We start from the raw sequence: 13,308 nt of genomic DNA, 5'->3' as shown, positions 1-13,308 counted from the left end.
TGCTGCTCCGACATGAAAGGCCACTTTTGGGACATCGCAGCATCCCGGCTGGGGCCACGGGCTGCTCTGCAGGAGCCCTGGGCTGCAGCCCCAGGCAGAGGTGACACAAGAAGTTGTGACACAAGATGTTAAGACGAGAGGCTTTCCTCTCCGACGACTGACCATTCCAGTGAGCATTGCTTTCTCTGCCCCGTGCCGATTAAGTCAAGACCTTTACCAACTGACCTGAATTTTAGGGTCCAACGTGAGGTGCATGCAGCAAGGGTAATGCAGGATGAAAACACCACAGCCAACAAAACACTTTTGATCCTGTTCACAAAGCACTATAAAAGGACTGAAAGCTAAATAAACGTGACTTTATAGCACCCTACTTACTCTTACGGAGCAAGGCTTGGTATTTATTTCCATTATGAGTGAGCTGCTTCCCAATGGATGAAGAGCTGCTGAGACACAGTGCAGAGCTCTGGGGACGTCTCTGGAGCGTTTGGGTCCCATCTGTAAGGAAGTACGTGATTCACACTGGCACACACAACATGAAACCCACTTCTGCAGCCTGTGGTTTCACTGGGCTGCTCTGAAGACCACAGAAAGCGTTTTTTAGCACAGGAACTTTTGCACCTTCTTTGGGGGAAGCACTGGCTGTAGTGCTGCCAGGAGCAGACGCCCTCTGCCCCACGGTGCAGCAGCACGTGCCATTACCTGCAGCACCGACTGAGCTGCCCGGGTCTGAGACCTCAGCCAGAACAGCTCCTGTTTTATTTCCTAGGAGCAGGCAGGTGCCTTTGTGCCTCCAGATGATCCCTTCAAAGGCAGGATGTGTGACCAGGAGAAGGAGCTGGGATGCTGCTTGGTGAGCCCTGTGCTCTGAGTGCCCCTACCATGAGCCCTTCCACTCAAATGAAAGGTTTTGTTTTCCAGCAGGTGTTATAGTCTGAATGCATTCAGGGTAACTACATCAAGGACCAGACTCTTACAGCCTGATGGAGAATAATGTCAGGCATGGCTGAGCCTGAATCAGAACTGAGCCAAAAAACTTCTTGGAAATAAACCCGTACAAAATCTGATCTCTGGCACTGACTTCTCCCAGCTTTTTTAAACTAAAATTTACGTGAGCTCTAGAAAGCAGCGTTGTCACAAATGAGTGCCACAGAACTAACCAACCTGCCATTTTGATTTCTGACCTTGTAGTCACCTCCACATCGGCATGCTCCAGAAAAGCAAACAATAGGACTATTGTCCAGGAGGACACAAAACAGAGCATTTGCAGTTATAACCAACAAAGTTTTCATGACAATTATCCTGGACAAACCTGCACCACCCAAAGTTTCTTTACGTACCAGGCAGGGTGTCAGCTGGGAGCCTTGGGGTTTCATGCTTAATTTTCTTCACTCCTAAGACCTCAGCAACGAGTTGTAGGATCGGACGTCCACGTTGACAAAGATAGAAAATGTGTTTACCATAACACGAGTGTAAGTCTACATGTTAAAAAACCCAGAGACTGAATTATTTTGTTAAAATCTACAAAAAAAAATCAATAGTCCTTCTCAGAAACTGTTGCTCACATGCACCCTCATGCACCTCACAGTGAAGTGGATGAAGTACAAGCCATAAGGGAAGTTGCTGAATCGCCTTTTTTTGTATCCACTATTGCAGAGCATCTCCTCACACGTGGCACTGCAAGACTACCTCAAACGTGCTTGTTTCCTGCCACTCTACAAAAATTACCAAACTGATGGAGCCCCACAGGGGGATCTCAATTCCTGTTTCAGGTGAAAATTTGGTACCTTTGGTACCAGCACTTCCCAAGCAGCACATAAAAGACCTGCTCGCTGCTGATGGCAACTGCAGGGTTCATTGCGGGGGCTCTCCAGGGTTTAAGGGTAGAAATAGCCTGGCACGGTACTTTGCACTTGCTCTCTGTGCTTATTCTGTACTAAAAATATCTTTTTCAATCCAATTTGGAAGGGAATTAAGCTGAGCAGCACAGAGGCCTCCTCTGTGACCTGTCAGGGTTCCTCAGAGCCAGCAGGGAACAGCCAACGCTCCTTGCCTCCTGCTCCTTCCTATTCCACAGCAACCACCTCAAATCCCAATTTTATAGGATGATCGTGATTTTTCAGCTGTGCCATCTCTTTTTCCATACTGGCTGTCTCTGCTCTCACACAACTGCAGCCCTTCTACCCACAGACATTTTTTTTTTTTTTTTTTTAACTGAGGCCGTGTACTCCCCACTCATCTGTTTGGCTGCGATGCTGCTGCCCACAGTGGTGGTGACTCTTTTGCCTTCATTCTGCTGTTAATTCTCTACAGAGCAGTAGATAGCTTTAAAGAGCTGGTGGAAAAAAAAAAAAATATATATATATATATATATATATTTGGTAGATCATGAAAAAAGGATCCAAGTCTGAATAAGACCTAAAAAAAAAAAACAAAACAAACAAAAACAAAAAAAAAAAGAACACCTCAGGTTGTACAAAATGCTTCAAGATGCTTTTATTTTAATCTTTTTCATTATCTGCAGCATTTCAACCATTTTCAAGTTTCACTACAATAACTCTGTTCCTACTTTCAGCATCCTGATCCAGCTTTATTCCCACAGCTCATCTTGCAAGCACTCAGGATGCTGGCAAACCAGGTCCCAGGCACCTCCACTTGACCCCCCTCAGAAGAGGGGGACACCAGCCATGTGCCAGGTGCCCTTCACGAGGCTCGCCCAGCATTACACAGAAAACTTGCCTGAAGCAGAAGAAACAAATTCCTCCTTCAGCCTTGCCCATCTGTGACATTGGACCTTTTGAGCACTCGCTTGCTTCAGTGCCAACAGCACTGCCTCGGTGCCACCAAAGGCTTGGGCTCCAGCAGGGAGGTTTGGACTTGTTTCTGCTGATGAGCCACACAAAGGAGAACTTGTACACTATGTCAAGTCAAAAATGAATAATGAGATAGTGAAAAGGTCAAGGAGAGCACAGTTTGTTCCAGCTGCATTTCAAAAAACTACAGCAATTTTATTACTGGAGAGCTGGTGCACTGTACAGGAATACAAAAAAGATGGGGGAAATGAAAGCAGAGAAATAGTTGTATTGCTGCTTTGGGCTTTCAAATGTGGAGGTTTCATAACAAATTTGAATAAAATACAGATTTTTCTGTCTTGAATATTGCATTTTAAGTATCTGTACAGTCCTGTACTCTCCATCTGTGCTCAGAACTGCACAGACACCAATAGCAAGGAGCCTCACCAAACATCCCTGCAATTCCAAGACTCATGCATTAGGTCAGGCACACCACCTTTGAGTCAGACAGAGCCTTTGAGGAAAGACAGAACATTTCTGTCTACCAAGTGTATTCGCAGCATGATAAAGCAGACCGGACTTGAGAAAAGACTGTGACCTTTGTTTGGAAGACAACAGAAGAGAGGTTGATGTTTACCTGAAAAAATATTGTCAGCAAGTGGCTTAGATGACATGAAAAGTGGAAAAACAAAACATAAAAAGCCTCTTTAGGGCAAACTGTTAGACTATCTGATTTGACTAATTGCATTTAGCTCTTAGAAAACAAGTCCTGGGCAGCCACATTTCAGACTTGCAGACAAAAATCCACAAGTCACTTCTTCCCTCAAAGGTTCCAAAGCCATCAGCCACATTTGATAAAAGAGGTCAATGTTCACACAGTCTTACATGTATTACAAAAGCCAGTGCCTGTTATACACAACAAAAACTTATTGCAGGCTCTTATTTTTACTAGAAAGCATATTCAAATATGAGAAAAACATTAGTCACTACTCACATCGTAGGAGATACTTGAATCACAAGCTCTGATGCTTCTAAGTGACTTAAGGGGGAAAAGCTGAGCTAATTCATACATATGGAAAAAATAGATTTAAGTCAAAGTATCTTCTTGCACTGTCTTTTACTACTTATCGTGTACCAGAAAAGGTTTCAAATTCACACAGTGCAATCCAGTCTGCACAGATAAGGGACCGCTATTACTTAGCATTTTTGTTGTCGATGTAGACACTGGGATCTACTGCAGCCCTGGGGGTGCTCAAGGCCAGGCTGGATGGGGCTTTGGGCAGCCTGGGCTGGGGGGAGGTGTCCCTGCCCATGGCAGGGGCTGGAACCGGGTGGTCTTTAACAGTCAAATCCAACTCCAATTGTTCTATGATTCTAAGAGTGCGACTTACCATGTGCTGTGAACGTGCCCAGACCAACCAATTCACACCAGGGAGAACTACTCCTGCACAAAGCTTGACCTCACCTGCAAGGTCATCCACAGAAACATACTCGGGTGCAGAGCGAAACCACTAGCCAGAGGGTGTCTAACAGAAAAAGCATCACACCCCAGGTAAATGTTCCCACCTACAGAGAGTGATCACAGCCTTTGGCAGAATGCTTCAAAAGCATAATTATTCTAGCTTCAAAGTATACACCAGTTTTCAGCCTTTTAATTGCCAAACTGCTCGAGTTTTGCTTGCTACTTTTATTCAAGGTTTTTCAAGAGTGTTCTCACATTTCAGCATAAGCCCCAGTAGTAAAAGCTGTATTATACTTCCATGGACAACAGTTTAAACACTGTAAATTGCATGGGTAATAAAAGCAATACTAGAAATACATTTACAGTTCTCTAAGAGCCTGCATATTTTTATTAAATATTTTTCTTGTTCGGTACTTTTATTTTTATTCAAACACATTCAGTATGCAAGACAACAGTGCGGCTAACGTGCGACTCTTTCAGAGCAACAGAATTCCCAACTTAGATTATGCGTACAGATTTTAATTAAAATGCTGTGCAGAAATGGAAAGAACAGCAGGAACCATGTCCTGCACTTCATGCTTCAAGAGTTTATTTGAAAATACAGTACCATTTGAAGTAACAGTTTCTTTGTTAACTGGTTATATTAACGGAAGCTGAAATCACGTTTTAATCATCTTTATATCGCTAACAATAATCTACTACAGTGGAAACTGATAGAATATGCAGTTAAAAGTTTCAAAAAACAGAATTCACAGTGGGTCTGCTGAAGCCAGGAGTTAATTTCATCAGTGGACATTGACTACGCCAACCATTTTCAAACCAGGAAGGATGACAGCTCCATGAAGGGAACACGCACCGTTCAGAAACTTCCACTGGACATCCAGTGTAAGTTAAACGAAGTAGAGAACTCTGAAGCCACTACCCGTATTGCCCAAAAGGACAGGTTATGTGCAATTTGGAGATCTCTGTTCAGTGACTACACCAGAGACACACCTGGTAGCAACAGAAATATTTTCTTAAGCATCTTATACTTAAATAAAACATTGAATTAAATAGCATTTTCATCAGTCAGAAATACACGCCAATCCTAATAAACAACTTAAATATGCTGTATAAATTGTCATAAACTTTCAGGATTTTTGAAACACTTTAGAATTTGAACTTCTACTTTTCTCTGAAAACCACACCTTCAGTGTGAGACTTCCTACTATTGACAGCAACTAAAATTATTGAAGTCAAAAGATGAAATTTAAAATTTTAAAGATTGCCCTGGTGAATCCAGATGAAGCAGCTTGCAAGCCCACCACCCTGTTTCACTGGGAGAGGTTCCTGCCTCTGTCAGAGGTCTGGCAGAAGGGAGTGCCTGTGCCTGCACCCCTACAGCTCCAGCTCAACATTTGAAGTTGAAATTGCCAACAAACGTGAGCCCACAGCGAGGTACTGTAAACAGGAATTGAGGCACCTGAACACAGACACATACCTCTTCCTGCCAGACTTATAGGCAGCGTCATCCTAAACCACTGTGACTTTGTGATTTACTCACTGAATCCAAGTCACAGCCCTTCCACACAGGTCAAAAGCTCTGTGTTCCTGCCTCATCTGTAAAGCAAGCTTGTTGTCCACTAGGAAGTCTTTAAAAGGTATTTACCTTACTTTACTTACTGCATTTTGTATCACTAGGTATGAAGTCTGTATATGCACACATACATATAAATAATTCATATATATACACACACAAAATACGTGTAGAAAGATGCAGAGAATATTTGCCTCACCACAGACAGTTTTTTAAAGAGGTTCATATATTAAAAAAAAACCTTTTGTCTCAAACTGAAGTAAAAAAAAAGGTGCCCTCATTAGATATAGACAGAATACCTGAATTTCTTCATTTGTATATATAGGAGATACATTTAGATTAGACAATTCCTTCAGGAGGAGGAAAAGATTGCTTACATATGTAAGATATCCTTCCTACATAAAACTGCTCCTGAAGAAAGTTTCCCATCCCCTGCAAAAGAAATATGTGTTTGTAGTGATGAATTAGAAAGTAACGAAATGAATTCAGAAGTAAAAATTGAGCAGAATTTATTCCACTTTTAAGGAAAAACTACAATCCCAAAGTGTCCTCTACAGAACAAACAGGAGTTTAAAAAAGTGCAGTCTGTGTTGAAAGTGTCCTCTTTAGATATAGATATTATTATGAGTTTCATTGGTTGTCAGTAACTTCTTCAAACTCTTTGTGCTTTCAGATACATCCTAGGAAAAGGCAGAGATGATCAGCATTAGTTATGTTTCTGTTACTGACAAAAGCAAACCAAACAGACAAAAATCTCACTGTCAGCCATTCCCATTTTCAATACCAAGAATACCAGTTCGGTCAATATGTTAACTGTAAGCAAAGCTCATGTCTTCTGAATGAAGGTATCCAGAAAACTACTAAAGGCTCCAAAGGAATTTGCAATTTAACAATGCAATGGGATTCCTCAATTTGTGTTCCCCCTCCCTTGTATAGTGGAGGGCCGGTCTGCATTTCTGCTGTTGTTTTCCTCCAAAGCTTAAACATTTACATGCCAGTCTGTTAGACTCACATAGCAGACCTGTAACTCCCAATTCCCACACTTAAAGCTGAAGTACTTCAGTACCTAGAAACCTCTTCTGTCACTGAAATAGAAGTCCAAGTGGCAAAACTGAGGAATGGATTTTGAATCAACTATACTTCAATTAAAAACATTTCAGAAAACAGAAAGACATTTGCTTTAATAGGCAGAATGCCACAATTTCAGAGCTGTTTGGTTAGAGCAAAACTGCAAAATCATCTTTATAGATTCAGTCTAGTAAGTCTAGTAAAAATCCGCAGGTCAAAAATTTCCTAGGAAGCTTTCATGTATCTCACAAGGCAGTTAGATACAGAGCGAGAACAGAACTGCCTTGCATATGCATGTAGAATGTCAAAAAAAAAAGATGCATATACTGAGACATTTTAGACACTTCCAAAGCGAGCTGTAGCTTGAATAAACACAAGAAATTACTCCAATGTCACAATACCAATGCCACTGCAAGAGCCTGAGAAGTTGCAACAAGTACTATACCAGAAATCACTGTCTACATTAAGAAATTGTCAGTACAGCCTGTACCTTTCTGCACAGTACACACACACTCACTCTACTGGTGGGGTCACATCACCAGCCAACTACAATTATTGAAAGACTGACCAAGACAGACCAAATCTCCCATTAATTTTCCAGTATGAGATTTTACCTTGACTAAATTCTTCAGGGTTTCAGAAGAAAGCAGAGGCTTGAATGCTTCAATCGTAACCGTGTCCAATTTGATGACATCCGTGTAACACTGATACAATACTGCAGGAATCTGCCATACTTGACAGTAACTCAGAACTAAATACAAGTGAAAAGAAAATGTATATTACATTCAGAATAGAAGCAGCCTTACTTCTTATGTATAAAATCACACTTGATCTTGCCAGAACTTTAAAAGCATGAAAATTTATCAATTAACTGCTCAGGATCCTGGCTACTAGAACAGCCATCCCTCACTCCCCAGGTACACAAGAAAATAAACTACCAAAAAGCAATGAAATGCAGATCATCTTTCTTCCTGGTAAATACCTTCACTGGAAATCACACATTATTAGGAGTAAACATAAGTAACATGAGCTTTTGCTAAAACAAAACAAAATCAAAGGGCAAATGAGATGAGTTTTCTTTTTCTAGAAAAATCTGCTTTTAGCTCTTGCAAGATAATTTTTTCCTGGTGACACTTCCATTAATTTGATATTCTATAACAAGTACAATAATAGAATTAAATTTAACTTTTCCACGAGGTCAACCAGTAGCACTGAGGAGCCTATTTTAACTTTAAAAAGGAGAAAGAAGTTTATAAGCCTCAAATTGGACATTCTCAGAGGGAAGTAACTTACTGAAACACATTTAGTTCACGAGAAATTAAGATATCCCAAAAAACAATATACAGTATACTTCCCATAGTTATACTAAATAACTTGCCAGTACTGACATCCTGCACGGAAGTGGTAAAAAATTGTTTTTCAGATTTGTCTGTGTTTTTATGAGGCAATGTAAGATGTTGAACAGTTAAGAATTAACTTTCAAAAAGCTAACTTGGTAGACACTTCATATAATTAACTAAAAAATTCTAATTGCAATGGGATGCTCTTCAAAAAAAATAATCTGTATTGCCACCAGCAGCACAGTAAAAAAGTGAGACTGCAAAATACCAGCAGCAGGAAGATCTCTCACTATGTTTGGTTGTTCCAGCAGTGGGCAGCAGACCTGCTCTTTGAATTCTTTCGTCTTTAGGGCTTTCAAAAATGGAGATGGAAGTGTTAACGTGGATTCCTGAGTTTTATAATCAGCTACAGGACACGTTGAAAGAATGGTTACTTGCAAGCCTTCCTTTTGTATATGGCCGAAAACCTGAAATAAAAACGTTAATACATCAGCCAAATTTATCTGCTCACAGTAACAGTGTAAGAACACGAAGATGAATTTCATTTTCAGTTCAGGTAGCAAACAGCTACCTTCTGCTCTGAATACTCTTCTCTCCAGATCTGTGCTCAGCAATGAAACCAAGGGGAGCTGTCAGGAGGGCTGCTGCTGCTCAGAGACAGGCTGGGCATTGCTTGGCTGGTGATGAGCAGCTCTGTTGTGTACCACGTGCTTTGTATAGTGTTTTTGTTGTTTTTTTCCCGTTTCTCCCCCCCCACCACCCTTTTCTTATTAAATTGACTTTATCTCAAGCCATGAGATCTTGCACTTCTCTTTTCAACTTTCTCCTCTATCCTGCTGCAGAAGAATAAGGGGTGTGAGGAAACGGCTGTGGGGTGTTTTGCTGTCTGCCAGATTAAACCACAATGGTTGATTTTGTTGGAAACACTAGCTAGTGCACACTTCCGCAAAACTTCACTCTGTGCTTTCTTACTTTGTGATCGCTTACTGAGAAAGCACAGAAACGATCTGATTCATGGAGACTGTGAGGATGCACAGTTAATGACAATTTACACAGAACAGGTCCGTAACACACTGAAAGCAAAAGCCTGACACCTCTGCTGTACATTTAAAACTAACAATGACCATAAGTTCTAAAAATACACAGTAACATTGGCTGGGTAAAAACTGTGTAATTCTTCTGTTCAAAACCACCTACGTTTGTAATAATACATACGCAAACAGCTGAAAAAACAGCAATGGAGAAGACAATGATGTCACAATAATCTTTCTTTTCTTATAATAATTTAAATTAAGGGGAACATAGCAAAACCAAAACATTTAAGGTCCTAAGGTTTCTAAACTTTGAAGTCAACCACTAACCCCCAAAATTGAATTAAACTATTTGGCAAGCCACTGAACGACAAAAAGCTCGTTTTCTACCAACCTGGGCCTGAAATCTCTAAATCACTCAATGAATCCACCCCAACTTTTCATCCTCTTTGCCCTGCCATAATCTCTCTGGCTGTCTCACAGCAATAGCCTTCTACAGCTCTCCCCTGCTCCCAAGCAATCCTTCTCCGGTGCCAGCTGCCTCAGCTGGCAGGCTGGACAAAGCAGGCATCTCAGCTTGGGCTGAGGCCTTGGCAGACACGCGGCTCTGATCTCAGACCACAGACTTGCACAACTTCAGCATGATGTAACGGATTTCGAATCAAACTGCTTGCTCATCAGCTCAGTACAGATTCAAAGGAAGGCAGGTTAACAAACAAACAGCAATACAAAATAAATCCTTCTTCCCTGAGGCTAAGATGTGACCCAAATTCATACAGAAATCAGCAGCCAGAAAATTCCCCGTGGTTTCATGTTATTAAAATCAATGTGGTGCTATCTGGGGTGATCTGAACAACCAGCAGCTTTCGTGTACATGGGGCAGCCCACGTAGCAAGCAATGTGTGAAAAGAATGGGATAAACACTGCTTTGGAGACAACTTCCTTTGGAGTTCCACCTTGTGAATGAAACAGATCACACCCATTAGTAAGGACACTTTCTACCATGAGTTTCACAGCATGTTTATCTGGCAGCTGTACATAGTAAGTTGTTATTTTTAAGGATGAACTCTCCCACAGCTGAAATCCAGTTGGAACAAGCCATGGAATGAGATCAGAAAACAGAAAAGGAACAAAACAAACTCTCCAAAAGATGTAACTGCACAGTGAGTTACAGCAGATGTAACTGGCAGCACTAAAAATAAAAATTAAGGAAAAAAAATCAAAGGATTTGCAAATAGATTTGTTCATTTGTAGAGTACTTGAGAAAGAAAGACACAGTAGAAAGTTATTAAGAATGCTGTTGTGTTTAGAAGAGTAGAGAGAGAGAAGAGGCAGATGCACCAACTTAAAGACCCCATTTCACTGCTCAGTAAGTTGTTTCACCAGTTATACCTTTTCAAGCCACTGGAACTGTTGATCCTCTGCAACGTAGCAACTACACTGACACAACAAAACCTGAAGGGAAAAAAAGAGGTTGTGTGATCAAGCGGTTTAAAAAGCAAAACAACAGCTCATGATCATGTGTAGAAGGTGGTATGACTACAGCCAACAACTTGTTAAATATTTTTTGGCTTCTTCACCTCTATTTCAACATGAGCTTTTAATTCATAACTGCTGTTAAAACACTCAGACATGCAATGCATCCTCTTTGTACTGAGCTTCCCAGGACAGAACTTCAGGTGGTTTTAGTGAGTGTAACAACCGTTCAAACCTTCTGTGAGTTTAGCCAGAATACAGCAGCCGTAATGCTTTGTGCTCAGTTTGCTCTGGGCAGTCTGGGGGTTGCAAGGAGGCTGCTCTCTTTTTCAGAAAGGTAAAATGCAGAAGAATTCATGCATAAGTCACTTACTGTTGGATCTGATATTAATCTATAGAACAGGCAGAAAGAATCCGTAGGGAGGACATTTGTTGTATTGGAGGTTCGACACCATTCATTCCACAGTTTCACAGCTCCAACTACTTCCCAACATACAGAATCCAGAATAAAAGACGACAGAAAAGCTGCAAAATAAATTCTATTAATTTATAAAGAATAAAGTCTCCGTTCTACAAATAAGTAGCTGAACTAGAGTATTTCTTTACAACCTCCTCAAATTAAAACGTAATAATAGTGTATTTATTGACCACATCTAGCAAAGATCAAGAATGCGAGTAATCTCATTGCATCAAGACTTTAAAGATAGGAGCAGTTCTAGATATAGGTAGAGATCCTTAGCATCAAAAACATGTACTACCAGGAGCTGCATTGCTACAATCAGCTTTGATTGTTAGCATACAGTAAGAACAAATGCTAATAAATATTAAGTATTTAATGCTACTATATGTTAAGTATTAAATACTACTACATATTATTAAATGCTACTCTTTCTTGACATACCACATTTAGCAGATTTCTCAGACAAAACAAACAGCCAGCAAGGTAGAACTATTAGGCTGTCTCTAGGAAGCAGACACATGAGTACTCAAGGCTTAGTGACAAAAGAGATGCTAAATCAAAGATTATAAACCAAATTAGTTCCTGTTAAACATATGACAGGTCTAAAATATACCTTTCACTACTTTTAAGGGAAAAAAAAAATGAAAAAAGAAAAAACAAGCTAGTGAGGTTTACTATTGATAAGGATGTCTGTGATAAATATACAGAAACCTTAGAACATCTTTATATCCACAGGCAAAGAGCTACTCAGAAGCTCAAGACCATTGCAGAGGGAGAGGAAGAAGGGAGAGGTTGTCCTAAGACTCGGGGCCTAATGAATGAATAGCCACCTCAAACAGGGCAATACGGACAATCATAGAAATAAAAGGCAAGAAAGACTGATCAAGAAAAAAAAACATGCAAAAGAATCATTGTTCATTAATAATGAAAGAAGGTGAGGCGGAACTCAAGTCAAAAGCATTCACATTTAAGTTAGATTTTGCCGAGGATTTTAAAATAAACTGAAACTGATTTTACATGAGGACATGGAAAATTTCCAAAAATCGGGACAATAAAACCTCAGAGACCTTCTTACACTCACGTAGTAGGAAGAGTTAACGCACGTTCAAGAGCTTTAAAAGAAAGTGGCGAGTGAAAGAACATTTGCGATTCTCAGAACGCCAACCAGAACATTTGGTTTAGTCAGTTCTAAGCGCTCTGAGGACAGCAGGAGCGAAGGCAAGCTCACGACGTAACTCCAGGCCACCTCAAGTGCATTTTGAAGCATGGGCAGCAGTGTTACGGTTTACTGACGTGCAGTTTTACGACGTAGATAGCCACCTACTTGTAAACACCAGCCTGCACGGAGCTGCCTGCCATTACACATGGAAACACTTCCCAATTCACAAGCAACCCCGGGGATCTGGACACCCACGAGCACTGCAGCTCCGCGCGGCTCACACCGCGGCCGCCCCCCGCGCACCGCCTACCTGCGGCGTTGTGTCCCACGGCGACGACGAAGCTGGAGCAGCGCAGGGGCTCGGCGGCGGCTCCCGGCGCGGCTTCTCCCGCGGGCAGCGCCCAGCGCACGGCCACCTCCCTGCGACACAGCCGGAGGGGCCCTGCAGCAGCCCGGGCGCCGCCGACAGCTCCCCCCCCCGTCCCCCAACCCCCCCGCCCAGCCTCCCCTCCCCGCTACCTCTTCTCCTCCACCCTCCTGCGGATCTCCCGGTCCTCGGGCGTCTCCTGCAGGGCCTCCCCCGCCGCCTCCTCCTCCTCCTCGTCGTCCACGCCGGCCCGGGACGGCGCCGCCACCACCTCCCCGAAGAACGTCGCCATGGCCGCCCGCCCCCCTCAGCGCCCCGCGCATGCGCGCCGCGCCCGCAGGGCTCCCCTCAGCGCCACCCAGCGGGCGGCCGTTGCGGCCGTTAGGGCCGTTACCCCCCCCCTCAGCCCGTTACCGAGGGGTCGCAAATAATAAAGAGGGAGGTTGGGGTGCAGGCGTAGGGCTTTACTTCGGTCCGCGGCTACACGTACAGCGCAAGTCTTCGGGACTAAAAGGGATTTCGCCTAACGCTTCTGGGCCTGCGCTTTTAATACTGCCAGCCTAGTCAGGTCCTGCTTTAA

The 13,308-nt window shown here is 42.4% G+C and overlaps 1 protein-coding gene across 1 annotated transcript; it reads right to left on the bottom strand.

Moving 5' to 3' along the window:
- Positions 1-4,485: 4,485 nt before the first annotated feature.
- PSMG1 (proteasome assembly chaperone 1) lies at positions 4,486-13,020 on the bottom strand (the record flags this gene model as incomplete). Its single annotated transcript, XM_082782513.1, has 7 exons — positions 4,486-6,507; positions 7,510-7,646; positions 8,504-8,702; positions 10,659-10,721; positions 11,116-11,267; positions 12,672-12,781; positions 12,881-13,020. The coding sequence occupies 7 exons, from the start codon at positions 13,018-13,020 to the stop codon at positions 6,433-6,435; spliced, it is 876 nt and encodes a 291-aa protein (XP_082638639.1). The 3' UTR covers positions 4,486-6,432.
- Between the last annotated feature and the right edge of the window lie 288 nt (positions 13,021-13,308).

The sequence above is a fragment of the Aythya marila genome (assembly GCF_965140915.1).
Source record: "Aythya marila genome assembly, chromosome: 1".
NCBI lineage: Eukaryota > Metazoa > Chordata > Aves > Anseriformes > Anatidae > Aythya > Aythya marila.
Note: the sequence above shows the minus strand (reverse complement) of the source record. Positions and strands in the feature narration are given on the sequence as shown.